Here is a 19,614-nt window from a genome sequence, read left to right on the forward strand (position 1 = left end):
GAACATACATATCAATAATTACCTTAAATGTGAATGGATTAAATGCTCCAACCAAAAGACACATGCTTGTTGAATGGATACAAAAACAAGACCCATATATATGCTGTCTACAAGAGACCCATTTCAGACCTAGGGACACATACAGACTAAAAGTGAGGGGATGGAAAAAGATATTCCATGCCAAATGAAATCAAAAGAAAGCTGGAGTAGCTATACTCATATCAGATAAAATAGACTTTAAAATAAAGAATGTTACAAGAGACAAGGAAGGACACTACATAATGATCAAGGGATCAATCCAAGAAGAAGATATAACAATTATAAATATATATGCACCCAACATAGGAGAACCACAATACATAAGGCAACTGCTAACAGCCATAAAAGAGGAAATCGACAGTAACACAGTAATACTGGGGGACTTTAACACCTCACTCACACCAATGGACAGATCATCCAAAATGAACATAAATAATGAAACAGACGCTTTAAATGACACAATAGACCAGATACATTTAATTGATATTTATAGGACATTCCGTCCATAAAAAGCAGATTACACTTTCTTCTCCAGCACGCACAGAACACTCTCCAGGATAGATCACATCTTGGGTCACAAATCAAGCCGCAGTAAATTTAAGGAAATTGAAAACATATCAAGCATCTTTTCTGACCACAACGCTATGAGATTAGAAATGAAATACAGGGAAAAAACGTAAAAAACACAAACACATGGAGGCTAAACAATAGGCTACTAAAAAACCAAGAGATCACTGAAGAAATCAAAGAGGAAATCAAAAAATACCTAGAGACAAATGACAATGAAAACAATGATCCAAAACCTATGAGATGCAGCAAAAGCAGTTCTAAGAGGGAAGTTTATAGCTATACAAGCCTACCTCAAGAAACAAGAAAAATCTCAAGTAAACAATCTAACCTTATACCTAAAGGAACTAGAAGAGAAAGAAGAACTAACAAAACCCAAAATTAGCAGAAGGAAAGAAATCATCAAGATCAGAGCAGAAATAAATGAAATAAAAACAAAGAAAACAATAGCAAAGATCAATAAAACTAAAAGCTGGTTCTTTAAGAAGATAAACAAAATTGATAAAGCATTAGCCAAACTCATCAAGAAAAAGAGGGAGAGAACTCAAATCAATAAAATTAGAAATGAAAAAGAAGAAGTTACAACAGACACCAAAGAAATACAAAGCATCCTAAGAGACTACTACAACAACTCTATGCCAATAAAATGGACAATGTGGAAGAAATAGAAAAATTCGTAGAAAGGTATAACCTTCCAAGACTGAACCAGGAAAAAACAGAAAACATGAACAGAACAACCACAAGGAATGAAACTGAAAGTGTGATTAAAAATCTTCCAACAAACAAAAGTCCAGGACCAGATGGCTTCACAGGTGAATTCTATCAAACATTTAGAGAAGAGCTAACACCCATCCTTCTCAAACTCTTCCCAAAACTTGCAGAAGAAGGAACACTCCCAAACTCATTCTATGAGGCCACCATCACCCTGATACCAAAACCAGACAAAGATACCACAAAAAAAGAAAATTACAGACCAATATCACTGATGAAGAGAGATGCAAAAATCCTCAACAAAATACTAGCAAACAGAATCCAGCAACACATAAAAGGATCATACACTATGATCAAGTGGGATTTATCCCAGGGATGCGAGGATTCTTCAATATACGCAAATCAATCAATGTGATACACCATATTAACAAACTGAAGAATAAAAACCATATGATCATCTCAATAGATGTAGAAAAAGCTTTTGACAAAATTCAACATCCATTTATGATAAAAACTCTCCAGAAAGTGGGCAGAGAGGGAACCTACCTCAACATAATAAAGGCCATATATGACAAATCCACAGCAAACATCATTCTCAATGGTGAAAAACTGAAAGCATTTCCTCTAAGATCAGGAATGAGACAAGGATGTCCACTCTCACCACTACTATTCAACATAGTTTTGGAAGTCCTAGTCACGGCAATCAGAGAAGAAAAAGAAATAAAAGGAATACAAATTGGAAAAGAAAAAGTCAAACTGTCACTGTTTGCAGATGACATGATACTATACATAAAGAATCCTAAAGATGCCACCAGAAAACTACTAGAGCTAATCAATGAATTTGGTAAAGTTGCAGGATACAAAACTAATGCACAGAAATCTCTTGTATTCCTATACACTAATGATGAAAAATCTGAAAGAGAAATTATGGAAACACTCCCATTTACCATTGCAACAAAAAGAATAAAATACCTAGGAATAAACCTACCTAGGTAGACAAAAGACCTGTATGCAGAAAACTATAAGACACTGATGAAAGAAATCAAAGATACCAACAGATGGAGAGATATACCATGTTCTTAGATTGGAAGCATCAATATTGTGAAAATGACTATATTACCCAAAGCAATCTACAGATTGAATGCAATCCCTATCAAATTACCAATGGCATTTTTTTACAGAACTAGAACAAATCATCTTAAAATTTGTATGGAGACACAAAAGACCCTGAATAGCCAAAGCAGTCTTGAGGGAAAAAATGGAGCTGGAGGAATCAGACTCCCTGACTTCAGACTATACTACAAAGCTACAGTCATCAACACAATATGGTACTGGCACAAAAAACAGAAACATAGATCAATGGAACAAGATAGAAAGCCCAGAGATAAACCCACACATGTATGGTCAACTAATCTATGACAAAGGAGGCAAGGATATATAATGGAGAAAAGACAGTCTCTTCAATAAGTGGTGCTGGTAAAACTGGACAGCTACATGTAAAAGAATGAAATTAGAACACTCCCTAACACCATACACAAAAATAAACTCAAAATGGATTTGAGACCTAAATGTAAGACCGGACACTATAAAACTTAGAGGAAAACATAGGAAGAACACTCTTTGTCATAAATCACAGCAAGATATTTTTTGATCCACCTCCTAGATTAATGGAAATAAAAACAAAAATAAACAAATGGGACCTAATGAAACTTCAAAGCTTTTGCACAGCAAAGGAAACCATAAACAAGACGAAAAGACAACCCTCAGAATGGGAGAAAATATTTGCAAACGAAACAGCAGACAAAGGATTAACCTCCAAAATATATAAACAGCTCATGCAGCTCAATATTAAAGAAACAAACAACCCAATGCAAAAATGCACAAAAGACCTAAATAGACATTTCTCAAAGAAGACATACAGATGGCCAAGAAGCACATGGACAGCTGCTCAACATCACTAATTATTTGAGAAATGTAAATCAAAACTACAATGAGGTATCACCTCACACCAGTTAGAATGGGCATCATCAGAAAATCTACAAACAACTAATGCTGGAGAGGGTGTGGAGAAAAGGGAATCCTCTTGCACTGCTGGTGGGAATGTAAATTGATACAGCCACTATGGAGAACAGTATGGAGGTTCCTTAAAAAACTAAAAATAGAATTACCATACATATGTCCCAGCAATCCCACTACTGGGCATATACCCAGAGAAAACCATAATTCAAAAAGAGACATGCACCCCAATGTTCACTGCAGCACTATTTACAACAGTCAGGTAATGGAAGCAACCTAAATGCCCATCAACAGACAAACGGATAAAGAAGATGTGGTACATATATACAATGGAATATTACTCAGCCATAAAATGGAACGAAATTGAGTCATTTGTTGAGACGTGGATGGATCTAGAGACTGTCATACAGAGTGAAGTAAGTCAGAATGAGAAAAACAAATATTGTTTATTAACGCATGTATGCAGAACCTAGAAAAATGGTACAGATGACCCGGTTTGCAGGGCAGAAGTTGAGACACAGATGTAGAGAACAAATGTATGGACACCAAGGGGGGAAAACCGCTGTGGGGTGGGGATGGTGGTGTGCTGAATTGGGCGATTGGGATTGACATGTATACCGTGATGTGTATAAAACTGATGACTAATAAGAACCTGCAGTATAAAAAAACAAACAAACAAACAAAAAACAACTAATACTAAACTTTCTTTGGGTTATTTGTATGGAAATATGTTAATATAAATGTTTCAGACATTACAAGAAATTTCTAAAAATCTTATATGTTCTGGTATAATTGTATAAGTCATAATTCTAGTTATTACTTTAAAATGTATGTCTCAGAAATAACTAAATTTCCTTGTCAATTGCATTATTATGAACTTTCATCAAATCTTTAACCATGGTCATTTTTTTAGTCTTTTGTCATTTACAGACAGTTCTGGGTGTACTCTGATGCTTTTGCAAAAATGTTCCTATAAAAGGCTTTCATCTTCAAGGAATTCATGGAAAAGACTTTGACAAGTACAGGTTTCTGGTAACTGACTATACTGCTGAACTGAATGAATAAGCATTTTCAGAACTCTAATGGAAAACTGATGAATTCATACAAGTGCTAACAAAACATCAAGATAAAAAAAAATTACATGGGACTGAGTGAACTGATGAGGATGATTATAATTTTTGTGACTTTCTGTTTGAATAAAAAAAAAAATCCCACAAGGACTCAGAGGTAAAAAATATACAAATCAATTCTCACTGCAAAGTAAAGGAGCTGTTACAGTGGAGGATTACTGGACTGAATGTCAATCTTACGACATAGTATGAGTGTGTTTCGTGTTTGGTAATTGCAATCGTTGCTTTTGTTGTGGTCATGTATTTACAATGCTTGGTGTCAGTTTATTTATCTCTTGTAAAAATAAAATACAGTGTGTGTGTATGTGTGAAAAAATTAATTAATCAATTAATTAATCAATTAATTAAAAAAATAAAAGGTAAAGGACAAAAAAAATACAGAGAATGGTAGAGAATAATCAAAGACTTACTAACTACAAATTTCCCTCATTTTTCAAGATTCCAGTTTCTAAGATCAAGAACATAAATTCCAAGTATGAAAAATAAAAAGCAAATCCATACCTTGATACACTGTTGTGACATTAATTAAGAAGAAATAAAAACAGTGAAGAAAAACAGAATTACCTGTAGTCAAGGAAGAGAGATAAGTTAACTACAAAGGAACCACAATTAGACTGACTTCTCAATTTTAAAAGTAAGGGCAGAATACAGTGGAATATCACCTGAAACAAAATAACTGTCAAACTATAAGTGTGTACCTAGTAAAACTACCTTTGAAGAACTGACATGAAAAAGATATTTTCTGGAAAAGGATGAAAAGGGAAGAAGTGAATGAAAGAAAGGAAAGGAAAATAGGAAACTAAAACTGTTTTAGATCAACAAACTCTCACCTAGACGAACTGGTAAAGACTGTACTTTACCAGGTACAAAATGACCCCACATAGAAAATCCGTAACAGAAGAGCCAAAGGTATTGGTAAATATGTCGGTAAATCTAAACAAACACTAACTAATAAAACAATGATAATATTTTAATTCATGAGAGGAAAAACAGAATATAACTACATTCTGAACAACATAAAACTTATATCTATATAAAATTAGACAACGGATGAAGAGATTATAATGTGCTAAGGTGTACATTCAGGAGAAGGGCAAAGTTATTTATTGACTTTATACTTTGTTAATTACTCTTGTAAAACATGAATGTCCATCTTCCTTGCAAATAGCGGAAACAAAATGGGCCAAATGCAAAACCTTCAAGCAATTCAAAATGAAGGCAAAAAGAGGAGGGGGAAATTAATAGGGGAAAATTTTTTCAAATAGAAAACTTATAATAAGATATAAAAATAGATCCAAATATATCAGCACTCACAATAAACATAAATTGACTGAAATCTCCAGTTAAAAGCCAAATTTGTGAGAAACGGATAAGAAAAAAAAATCCAGCTATAGAATACTATTTTTATAAGTACACATCATAAAATAAGGGTACAGAAGAACTGAAATTCAAGTAATGGAAAAAGATATACCAGGTTAAAAGAATATAGGAAAACAATGAATCATCTGATACAAAGAAATGAAATGACAAAATTATAAAGGAGCATTCTGAAGAGTAGGCAATTTTTCTGAACCAAAGCAGTATAATTGAGTCTCAGATTCATTTCACCTCATTTAATTCAGTTTAGGGCTTCAGTTTATTAATATCCTTTAGGAATCGGATTCTTTTGTCTACTGTACTAGCGTCCCTTCTGACCTGAACGTTTGATAAGCATGCCGGTAGTGACTTTATGCAAAACAGTGAGAAAGTGGTTACGAAGTTAAAGCCTAGTATAGAGCCCTATAGCACAATAAAGAAGCATCTATAAAGGCTGATATCTGTTTGCTTAGAGTATAGTTGCTCAAGGAATTACAAACCCCATTACTATTACTCACATCTTATTCTTTAACTTTATTCACAAGCCTATCAAGATACATTTTCTCAAATACTGAAATCTAGATATTGTCAATAATATCTTTACCTATTTATGCATGAATGTGTACATACACACAAATCTTCACATATGTACATACACATATCTATCTACACATACATACACACCTATACAAAACAAACACAAATATGTCATATAGATAAATCACAGTAATACTGTACCTCATAGGTAGTTCCATAATGGCACGTAAATTGGCATTGTCTGTTGGTTTCTGCATCTTGCTCAACATTGGTATAAAATATTACTCCATCTCCAGAGCAGGATACAATCTGCTTATCATTTGTGCATGGTAAGAACTTTGCACTAAATATATTTGCTCGGTGCCCTGAACGAATTGTTGTCAAAACCTAAAACACAGAGAGGAAGTAGTTCTTAGTAATTTATTAGTTCCTAAAAAGAAACATTCAAATTCAATATAATCACAGCCAGGAATAAATTCTCATTAACATTCTCATCTCAAATGAAAAAATATCATTTGATTCCAAACTATTGTAATTAGAAAAAAAAGATATCAGAATCTCACATATTTTCTTTATTTTTCTCTGAGATGTGAAGAAGATTAAGTATCAACAGGAATAGTGCTGAAACTGAGTCCCCCTAAAACTGAGTTCCTCTGCAGAGTTTATGATTAACCTGTCTATCCAAATTTTATTCCCTGTCTCGTCCAACATCTGTTCCTCTCATGACTGAGGAGAATCAAAGAAAACGGGGGACTGAAACCAAGCAGGACCCTGTGGGGCCATCCCAGGCATAAAAGCCTTTCAATGTCCCCTGTTTCTTGTTTGTAGGAAGAAGGCTTTTAGCCTCCTACGCCTTCCCTGAGTTCCAAAGGGCAGATTAAACAGTTACGAATTAGGGGACTGAGAAAATGCAGAAACTGCAAAGGGAACCGGTCCTGGTTCTCTGCAGGAAGGAGAAGGGATTGTGCATAACAATTTGATACATATCTTTGAGTTCTTCTATAGGAACTAAGCCCCTCCCACCCAGGTGGAGGATGGTAACTTCAGGCTGGGCACAAGCATGTGGACCCCAGACTGACTGGAGATTCTTAGAACACCACCCTGTTACCTCACCACCAGCCAACCAGAGGAGGGTTACACACCCAGCAGCCCTCCCCCAGATTTCTGCCTATAAAAATTTCTTCCCTGAAACCCATGGGGAGTTTGGGTCTTTTGAGCAGGAGTCACCTGTTCTCCTTGCATGGCCCTTGCAATAAACCTTTCTCTGCTCCAAACTCTGACATTTAGGTTTGTTTGGCCTCATTGTGCATCAGGCACACAAACTTGGCTTCAACAACAGTGTCTTGAAAATTAAATATACATATTTCCACCTACTTGGTGTATCTGACTCATTCATAAACCCTCAGTAAATATAAAAAGACTATCTTGATTGACTTTTGAAACTGTTTACTAGATGATTATTAAGTTATTCCCTTTCAGGATGAAGAAATAAAAGTAAACTGAATTTAAATGAATCATAAAGTAATGAAATTGTACAGATGAGGATACAGCAGAACTTCCTACATCTAACTCCTTAATAATTTAAAAGACCAGAATTCCTGTTACAGAAATACAGTTTAAAATAAATATTTTAATATTTGTAACATACACTGCAGGTAAAAGACGAAATCCCCCAACAGTGTTTAAAAATTGAGAGGGGGGGAAAAAAACCCAACAAAACCTGATTTTTTTAAAAATGGGCAAAAGATCTGAAGAGATAGTCCAAAGATATACAAATGGCCCTTAAAAATGTGAAAAAGCATCTAAGTTTATTCATAAAGGAAATGTAAATTGAAACTACATTGAGATTACTAATTCCCACTTTTCAGACTGGGAAAAATTCAAAAGCTTGACAACATACTGTATAAGTGAGTATGCGGGGCGGTGGGGGCGGAGGGGGGGGCGGCGCGGAACACCAGGCTCTTTAAACAATTCTGGTGGGACTGCTAAATGGTACAAGACCAATGGGGAGGAATTTAGCAGCACCTCACAAAACCATATATGCGTTAACCCTTTGATCAGACAAGTCTATTTCTAAGAATTTATGCTGAAGATACACCTCCAATAATACTAAAAAAAAAAGTACCAAGTTACTTACTGAGTTATTTATAATAGCAAAACACAGGAGACTGGCTGAATAAATTATGGTACATCCCCACAATGTATTATATACAATGGGAATTTAATGCAATGGGAATATCTGGTGTGCTTTTTTAAAAAAAAATGTGCTCAAAATAAGGGAATATGTCAAAACACAGACACAAAGTTGCTTTAGTTCACTTTAAATGTCTTACTGAACAAAACTAACACAACACTGTAAAGCAACTATACTCCAATAAAATGTTTTAAATAAATAAATAAAAGAACAACAAAAAATGTCTTACTGAACAAACTGGGGCAATTCAAGCATCAATAAAAATATCAGTGATAGATTATAATTTATTGAATAAAAATAAAAATCTATAATCCCACAGTAATTTTTTCACAAAGGTGGCAAAGACAAAGGAAATGCTCTTATTCACAGAATAATGTCAATTAATAAATGTAGAATGACAGAATTAAAAATCACTATTTATAACCACATTATAACAACTGATTAAGGCAAGAATCAATGAATACTGAAACCACTGTGTGAAAGATTGCTATGAAAGAGAATATTCACACAGTCCCAACACACTACTCCCCCGTAGCTTATAATCACAAAGGGTAAATGTACCTACACAATGGAAAGATCAAACTTAACATCACCAATTAGGGGACAAATTAATATCAGGTACTACAACATCACCCATGGAGAATTCCTAGCAAAATGTTTAATGTTAATCTACTCATGAAGAAACAATCAGACAAATCCAAATGGAGGGACATTCTATAAAATAACTTGACTGATATGTCAATATAACAATAAAACAACATATCAATGTCATGAAAGACCAAAAAGTTGAATGAACTGTTCTAAAGGAGACAAAGGAAATATGACAAATAAATGAAATATGTGGTGCTGGATTGGGGGTTGGATTGAAGGAGGCATGGCAGTGACAAAATTACTGAAATGGGAAAATTTGAACATGGACTATACATGTATATATGTGCACGTATTATGTGTGTATATATGTAATATACCATGGACGAAGAATGTCACCTGCCATATCAGTAAACAAAGGATGTTGCATCCAACCGTCACTGCAGGCCCCACCCCCGCCATGGTGCACCCTGAGGGGAACTCAGAACAGCGATAAGCAGGCTGCCAGCCATCAAGCCATCAGTCTCTGCAGCCACCCCCAATGGTGCACCCTGAGGGGATTCAAGATAGAGAAAAAGAGGATACAGACCATAGATAGTTAAGGTACATAGCAAAGGAACAATTTCAATAAGCCCAGATTCTTGCATCTTCCCAAACAAAGAGCTAAATTCTTGAACTTGAGATGTCTGGGGTTTTTTAATTAGCAGTAATCTTTTGATGTTCTGACTACCTAGGGTTTTTTTGCAAAAACTCATATATCCTAGCTACTCCTTTACCTCTCCAGAACAGTCCCTCAGAGCTATCTGAGAGGCTGTCTCCCTGGCTTAAGTCCTCAGTATATCCACCAAATAAAACATATTTCTCAACTTTTAGGTTGTGCATTTTTTTCAGTTGACAGTACAAAACTGTATATATTATACAAATATGATAACAGCATATGGTCAATTCTCATTACTACTGGTAGTTGTGCTCTGTAAAGTCACCACAAACACTGAAAAAGCAAGTGCTGAATCACTGCTCCTACGGAAATACAGGGTTAGGTTCCTGTGAGGCTCTGGTCACAATATTTTCATCAACTAATCAATAAGTAACTTTGTTTCATGTGTTTCTGTTTAAAGACACTTTATTTGATATATATTGTTGATTCATTAACATTGAACTTATGGCCAACAGCACTGTAACTCATGCCTAAATGAAGCTTGTCTAACATATTTTCTCCATAAAGCACATCCCAGGTTTCCTGTACTTAGGAATACCAGATAGTACTTCAGCACGATACCTGAGGACCACTTCAACATTGAAATCACTAACAAAAAGCACAAAAACACAAAACCTATGACACTAAATGTATCACAAAAAGGATACAATACAGTATGCTTACAGTATTTGATTTGAAACAAGAAGTCTGAGTGTCACTTTGTTTGATCTCACCTGGGAATGTGAGTGTTGATGTATGTGCTGGGCAACTCAAATTTTTTGCCACTCTATACATGTATATGGCCATAAATGACGAGGAAAACACTGGAAGTACTGATTTGGGGGTTAAAAATAAACTTAATGAGTAGGTGAATTTGCAAATATGGAATCTGTAAGTAATGAGGATCAACTCTATATTCAATATTACATATCTTGACCATGGTAACTGCATTATAGCTATATAGGATAATGTTATTGTTCTTAGTAGACAGATGTCAAAGTATTCATGAATGAAGTGCATAATGCTTCCAACTTACTCTAAAATACTGTTTTAAACAATCTATTTGTGGATGTTCATTGTACTATTCTTTCAACTTTTTCATCAGTTTTAAAATCTTAAAATAAATTTAGGAAAAGATATTTCAACTTTATTTTTGGTTTGGTTTTAAGTGAGTATTTACTGTATAACACTGACAAATTCATAGCTGAAGTACGACACCAAATCAGAACACAGATCTGGTATAAGTATTAGCAGCTACTTACCTTGACCGCCTTAAGTATTTAAGTCACCTCATTTTATCTAAGACCTAGGGTCATGAACAAAATAAGGATTTGCTGAGTACCATACAGTACTGTACTGTAAGTCTTATTAATACACATTTAATTAAGGTCAAATTTAAAAAAAGGGGAGAGAATTTGCACCTACATCAACCAAAGCCAATGGAGAATAAAAACTGTTAAATGTTTTAAAAATTTTCATTCCTCTCTCCAAGTATAAGACACTGAGACCTGGTCAATTAAGGTACAAGAAATAACACAGAGAATAATTAATGTAAAGCCTTTAAACAAGATAGAATCATAGCCTTTAATGCTGTCAAATATCTCAGCATGGTTTACCAAGTATCTAAGTATATATGTCACTACATACAATGTAAGTAGTTTCTTAGTCTCATAGGCCTTTGACTTTGCTTTAGTCACATTCAGCAGACATTATTCTTAACAATTTGATTTATCTCCATTCAACAGGTTTATGTATAGCTCCAGAAACAAAAGGAGAAACCTCATTCAATACATTAACATGTGTACTGGCATATCACATACCACTCAAAAATTGAAAGAAATTTCTTTATTAAAGTAATCAGAGTAACCATTAAAGTAATTAGTAAAAAACTGAAGTCTTTTCCCTCTGAACAAATCTCTTGATTTCAGATGTCCCTCTCCAAACTTACTCCTTTTTCTCTAGTATTCCCCATCTTAATAACATCAATATCCACCCACACAGTTGATCAAGTCAAAAACTAAGGAAGCATCCTTCATTTCTCTTTCCCTCATCCACTATATAAAATCCATCAGCAAATCCATGTCCAAGATACATTTCAAATTACTTCTCACCACCTTTAATGCCATTATCTCTGCCTCAACCATCATCTGTTCTCAACTACAATCTCAGAGATTTTCATCTCAGTCTCTGGATTACATCAATGGCCTCCTATCTCCTAGCTTCTGATCTTACTCAAACGCTACTCTCCAAAAAGCAACCACAGCTAACTTTTAAAAAGACAAATCATATCATTTCCATGTTTAAAATACTCTAGTGATCAGCTATTTCAATTACACTAAAAAGTAAACTCCTTAATCTAGCCTATCAAACCTACTACCTGACCCCTGCATAATCATGTTAACTTCATTTTGTACTGCTTCTTTCCCTAATTTATTAATAGATAATTGTTGGAAGAACTATAGTACTCATCTATATACAGTTAGTAATTTCACCAAAGGTCGGAATTTGTTTTTAATTGTTGAAATGGAATCAATACAGCCAATACAGATATGCACGCTACTGGAGATAAATAGCAGTAAAGTCGATTTAAAAAAATAGATGTGCAGCTGCAGTTACAATTTTTGAAAGCTAGATTTATTTTCTTATTTGTGCTTTCCTTGGATTAATGCGTTATAATACTTTTTCAGAAAACATCTAAGAATAATGGCCTACAGAGGTGGAAGATGGCAGAGTAACTTAATCTAAAATGAACAAAACATATTGTTAACTACAATTAGTAATAAATATGAAAGTGAACTAGCTGTAATGTCTATCACTTTGCTGATCATCAGGTTACTCTGACTAATCTAGCTGGCCAAGCAGGTATCTCTTCCCTCCTGCGTCACGTTATATACAACACTTTCAAAACTTCATGCTTGGTCCAGGAGTATCTAGATAGAAGATGCTAGCTCTTCAATCTCTTAGTAAAAATCACCCCTCCTCCAACCCATGCCTACCCTTGTCTAAGGCATTGAATACAGAAACTTCTTGCCTTTCTTTTACTAATATTTATTGGGCACCTACTACATGACAGGAAATTTACTAAGTGTTGAGGAAACAAAAAGGAAAAAGAAATGGTCATTGTTCCAAAGAAGTTATAGTCTAATGGTGAGCAACATGCAAACAAACATAATAATTGAGTTATCCATAAAATACGAGAACACAGAGGAAGGAATGCCTGCATCTGCCTTGGTAAACTAGAGATATATCACAGATAAGAGCTGAGGCTTGAAGGATGAAATTAAACTTGCCAACTAAGTAGGAGGTGCATGGGACAGCAGAACATCCCACAAAGAGAGAAAAGCAGAAGCAAAGCATAGAAGAAACAAACAACATTTTATGCTCTAAGAACTAAAGGTAGCTGAATGAAGCCAAATCAAGAAAAATTCTGCATATACTCAGGATTTCTTTTACAGAAGATGCTGCAAGGCTACCTGAGGGCTAACTTCCTTCTGTTTCATCTATACCTTGAGGAGGAGGCCCTTTGGGGGTCCCAGAATATTGTGCGAGGTCTCTTATAGGAATCCATACCTGACTAGGATCCTGAGCTTTGTTTCTATTTACCTTGACCTTCAAGGCCACCAAAACTAAAGTTTAGATATGCCAAGACTGACAAATATCTTCAGGGCAAAAGTGGCTATCATGCTCACTTCTCTGGATTCCCTTTTTCCCTTCCATTTTGGACTGATAATTCCTTACTATCAAGACAGTTATTTACTTTTAGGATAATTTTTAAAGTTTTTAATCAAGCATTTTTGAGTTGATTTCAGTGGGAGGATTGGTCCAAATAAACTAGCCTGTAATTTTTGAAAAAAGAAGCTTCTCTTTTTTATGTATTTGAGATCTATGATATATATAACTAAGACATGATGCCATTAGTAAGGAACAGTTAAATCTATTTTTAAAAAGTATCAAAACTTTTATATGCAATAAATTAATCTTTCCATGAACTCACAGGATTTAAAAAGAGAGTAAAACTATAGGAACAGATAATATCTGACTCAAGATCAAAAAACTTTATTTTCCTATGTAGTGAATCATCAGTGTTTAAAAACAAAAAATATTCCTATATGACAGCAAATTTGGATCTATTAAAACCACTATGTGAAAACTATAAAGTCTTGTTATACTCAAAATCTTTTAAAGTATTATCTGATTAATCATTTCTCAAACTGAAAAAGAAGAGTAATCACTTTTCAAATATATATATTCTACTGGGAACCATACATCAAAGTGATTATCATTTTTTTAAAATAAGCAAATAAAGGAAAAATAAGATCTTTTAAAAATTATTCCAATGGGGATATTCACAAAATAACTGAAGGCAGGGACTTGGAGAGATATTTGTACAGCTCTGCTTATAGCAGCATTATTCACAATAGCCAAAAGGTGGAAATGACCCAAGTGTTCACTGACAGATGAAAGGCTGAACAAAACGTGATACATACATACAATGGAATATTTGTCAACCTTAAAAAGAAAGGAAATACTGACACATGCTGCACATGGATGAACCTTAAGGACCTTATTCTAAGTAAAATAAGCCAGTCACAAAGGACAAATACTGTATAAAACCACTTATATGAGGTACCTGGAGTAGACAAATTCATAGAGACAGGAAGTAGAACAGTGGTTGTCAGGGGCTGGGGGAGGGAAGAATGAAGGGTTATTGCTTAATGGGTATAGAGTTTCAGTTTTGCAAGATGAGAAGAGTTTTGCAGCTGGATGATGGTGATGGTATCACAACAATATGAATGTACTTAATGTCAGTGAACTGAACTCTTAAAAATGGTTAATATGCTTAATTTTATGTAATGTGTATTTTACAACAATTTTTATAAGAAACAGTAAAGCTCTGGGACTTCCCTGGTGGTCCAGTGGTTAAGAATCTACCTTCCATTGCAGAGAACATGGGTTTGATCCCTGGTTGGGGAACTAAGATCCCACATGCTGCAGGACAACTAAGCCTGCATGCCGCAACTACTGAGCCCATGCACTCTAGAGCCTGTGCGCCACAACTAGAGAGCCCGTGCGCCACAGCTACTGAGCCCACGTGCTCTGGAGCCCGTACACAACTAGAGAGAAGCCTGCACACCGCAATTAGAGAAGCCCATGCACCACAACGAAAAGCCCACACGCCACAACGAGAGATCCCGTGTGCCGCAACTAAGACCTGATGCAGCCAAATAAATAAATATTTTTTTTAAAAAAGAGTAAAGCTCTGTATCTTTTCAAAACAAAAAAATTATTCCATTGGTATCTAGATGAGTGATTTAAATACTGTAAACATTAAAATTCTGATAGTGATGATCAAAAAGCATTCCACATATACATTATTCCAGGAAGGTTCTCTGAGTAATTGCAGAGCTAAGACAAGCAGGATTCTGAAACATCAAGTTTCCCTCTGCTAAGTCAGGACAATTAAGTAAAGCTATCTCTGAAATAAAACTATGACCTGTCCTTTAATCAAGGATAGCCTCCATACAAACCTTTTATTAGGTTGAAGAACCACAAACATTTATTTAAATATCTTAACTATTTAAATGTAGAAAAACAAAAAATACATGAACAATTTATTCTGTAAGATTGCTAATATTAAATATGACTTCAGTCTGCCAATCTACAGTATTCTCATTCATATAAAAGTATTTGTATACTTACTCTTATAAAGTCAGAAGAAGGGCCAATAAAAATCAGAACATAATGCAAATTAAAATTTAATATGATATCCCAGTTTACTGAATTGGATGTTATGAAGCATTTCATTAGAACCTAGCCACTGTTTGTAAACTGATAAAATTCAGTTTCTTAAACTGCTTGGCTGAAGATTAGATTCTGTGAGCATAAAAGAAAAAAAATCACATTTTTCCCCCAAAAGAATGGCTTATTGAGATAATGTCACTTTTGGCAATTTTATCCACATGCATAAAATGAAGCATATTTAAATTTTCTAGAGTCAAAAGGCTGAATGAAATCTAATGTTTTCTTAAAGAAACTAAGGAACTTGCATGTGATAACTTCCAAATTATATAACTTTAGAAAAATAGGGATATTCTTTACAAATGCCCACTCCATGATTATTCACTATTTCTTGATTTCTAGCTTCTTGATTTTTGTTTTTCTCATTAAGTTGTAGATTTTTAAAACCACTTTACCTTTCTGCTGTAAGGATTACTAATTACTAACTTGGTGTCATCTGAGCCAGATAAAATATATTCTCCAGTCTCATTCCAACAGATCGTATTAACCTAAAAAGAAAGCAAAATAGAAATTTAAGCAGACTGAAAGTAAAATGAGTATGCCATCTTCACTTAGCTGATGGTTTAAAATTTATATCTCTAATGACGTTATGTCTATGGTAAATAGTATTTACCAGTTTACTTAGTGAAAATGCATACTGAGTGCCATTTGGCAAGCACAATGTTCTATAAATTCACAATGAAATATGAGTCTTTCTTAAGTTTTATTTAAATTTATTTTAATTAGTCCATTTTATATCCAGAGACATAAAACCAAGTCACCTAAAAAGGAATTAGAAAAACTTACTACAGAGCTACAGTAACCAAGGCTGTGTGGTACTGTCATGATCATAGACATATCAATCAATGGAATGGAATTGAGTCCAGAAATAACCCATACATTTATGGTCAGGTAATTCTTGACAAGGGGTCCAAGACCATTCAATGGAGAAACAATAATCTTTTCAACAATTGATGCTAGGACACCTGGATATACACAAGCAAAAGGAATTTGGATCCCTACTTCACATCACATACAAAAATTAACTGAAAATGATCAAAGATTTAAATGTAAGAGCCAAATGGGACCTAATGAAACTTCAAAGCTTTTGCACAGCAAAGGAAACCATAAACAAGACCAAAAGACAACCCTCAGAATGGGAGAAAATATTTACAAGTGAAGCAACTGACAAAGGATTAATCTCCAGAATTTACAAGCAGCTCATGCAGCTCAATAACAAAAAAACAAACAACCCAATCCAAAAATGGGCAGAAGACCTAAATAGACATTTCTCCAAAGAAGATATACAGACTGCCAACAAACACATGAAAGAACGCTCAACATCATTAATCATTAGAGGAATGTAAATCAAAACTACAATGAGATATCACCTCACACCAGTCAGAATGACCATCATCAAAAAATCTAAAACAATAAATGCTGGAGAGGGTGTGGAGAAAAGGGAACACTCTTGCACTGCTGGTGGGAATGTGAATTGGTACAGCCACTATGGAGAACAGTATGGAGGTTCCTTAGAAAACTACAAATAGAACTACCATATGACCCAGCAATCCCACTACTGGGCATATACCCTGAGAAAACCATAATTCAAAAAGAGTCATGTACCAAAATGTTCACTGCAGCTCTATTTACAATAGCCAGGAGATGGAAACAACCTAAGTGCCCATCATCAGATGAATGGATAAAGAAGATGTGGCACATATATAAGATGGAATATTACTCAGCCATTAAATGAAACGAAATTGAGCTATTTGCAATGAGGTGGATGGACCTAGAGTCTGTCATACAGAGTGAAGTAAGTCAGAAAGAGAAAGACAAATACCATATGCTAACACATATATATGGAATTTAAGGGAAAAAAATGTCATGAAGAACCTAGGGGTAAGACAGGAATAAAGACACAGCCCTACTAGAGAATGGACTTGAGGATATGGGGAGGGGGAAGGGTAAGCTGTGACAAAGTGAGCGAGTGGCATGGACATATATACACTACCAAATGTAAAATAGATAGCTAGTGGGAAGCAGCCGCATAGCACAGGGAGATCAGCTCAGTGCTTTGCGACCACCTAGAGGGGTGGGCTAGGGAGGGTGGGAGGGAGACGCAAGCGGGAAGAGATATGGGAACATATGTATATGTATAACTGGTTCACTTTGTTATAAAGCAGAAACTAACACACCATTGTAAAGCAATTATACTGCAATAAAGATGTAAAAAAAATTAAAAATAAATGTAAGAGCCAAAACTTTAAAGCTCTTAGAAGGAAACATAGGTCTCAATCTTCATGAAAACTAAAACCACAATGAATTACCACTTCACATCATTAAGATGGCTATAATAATTTAAGAAAAAGAAAACACAAAATATAAGAAGAATTAGAATGTCAAGAAACTGGAACCTTGATATATTTCTGGTAGGAATGCAACATAGTACAGCTATTTGGAAAGCAGTTTGGCAGTACGGTCAAAAACTGAAACAGAGTTACGCTAAGAGCCAGCAATTCCACAACAAAATGTATACCCAAGAGAACTGAAAACATGTCACAGAAAAACTTCTACACTCAAGTTCATAGCTGCATTATTCATAACAGACAAAAAGGGAAGCATTTCAAATGTTCACCAAATAATGAATAAACAAAATGTGACTAACCCATTTGCTCATAACAAAATATCCATACAATGAAGTATTATTCAGCCATAAAAAGAAATAATGATACATGCTGCCACATGGATGAACCTTAAAAAAGTATGCTAAGTGAAAGCCAGTCTGAAAGGCCACATATTATATGGGTCATTTACATAAAAAGTACAGAATAAGCTTATCTACAGAGACAGAAAGCAGATTATAGCGACTGCCAAGAGCTTGGTGGAGGGGGAATGGGAGTGACTGATGATTGGTATGGACTTTTTCTTTTGGATGGTGAAAATATACTGGAATTAGATAGCAGTGACAGCTATACAACTTTATGAATATAGTAAAAAGGCACTGCACTGAACACTTAAAAGAGATGAATTTTATGGAATGTGGACTATATCTAAATTTAAAAAAAAGAGAAGGAATTACTGACTTCCACTTTCAATCCAGGTGGAGTAACTAGGACCAGATTTACTATCACATCTGAAACAACCAAAAACAGCAGAATATACATTCTTTTTAAGTACACATGAAATATTTACCAATATAGAAGATATTTACTATGGGGCATAAAACAAATCTCAATATATTTAAAAGACTTCAAGTCCCATAAAATGTTTTCTGTCCAAAATGGAATTAAATTAGAAATCATTAACACAAAAAAATATTTGAAAACTGTAAAATTGCACATGGTCAAGAAAGAAATCACAAAATAAATTACAAAGTATTTTTAACTGAATGACAATAAAAGCACAACATATCTCAATTTTGGGGTTGTAGCGAACATAGTGCTTAGAAGGAAATTTACAGCACAAAAACACCTATATTAGAAGGATAAAGGTCCCATAACAATGACTTCCACTTCCACTCAAAAAGGTGTAACAAGAAGGCCAATGAAATCAAAAGTCAAAAGAAGATTGGAAATAATGAATATAAGAGCAGAAATCAATGAAAAAGAAAACAGGAAAACAGAGAAAATTGATAAAACCAGAAACTGGTGCATTGAAAAGACAAAGTTAATGAACCTCTACTCAGACTAATCAAGAAAAAGAAGGGGTGGGGGAACTTATTACCAGTATCAGGAATGAGAGCAGTGACATCATTACACATTCTACAAATATTTAAACATATAAAAGAACACTGTGGACAACTTTATCAAAAAAATTCAACAACTTGGGGAGTTAACAAAATCCCTGAAACACACATACTAAACAAAATTTACTCAAGACATTGTCCATTTTTATTAACAAACTGCAGTTAGAATTTTCAACAAAGAAAACTCCAGGCCCAGACTGCTTTGCTGGTGAATTTTGCCAAGTATTTTAAAAACATAAAAGATGAAAATTCT

The 19,614-nt window shown here is 34.6% G+C and overlaps 1 protein-coding gene across 5 annotated transcripts in view; it reads right to left on the minus strand.

Annotated features, from left to right (window-relative positions):
• The window catches only part of DCAF6 (DDB1 and CUL4 associated factor 6), a 173,037-nt gene that overhangs the window by 110,937 nt on the left and 42,486 nt on the right, over positions 1-19,614 (minus strand). For all 5 annotated transcript variants that reach the window (XM_079939962.1, XM_079939961.1, XM_079939960.1 and 2 more), the window contains 2 exons: positions 16,030-16,122; positions 6,558-6,743 (listed from right to left, as the gene is read on the minus strand). In XM_079939962.1, coding sequence (XP_079796088.1) covers positions 6,558-6,743; positions 16,030-16,122 — 279 coding nt within the window. The remainder of the gene's footprint in view (positions 1-6,557; positions 6,744-16,029; positions 16,123-19,614) is intronic.

Source organism: Stenella coeruleoalba, assembly GCF_951394435.1.
Source record: "Stenella coeruleoalba genome assembly, chromosome: 1".
Lineage (NCBI taxonomy): Eukaryota > Metazoa > Chordata > Mammalia > Artiodactyla > Delphinidae > Stenella > Stenella coeruleoalba.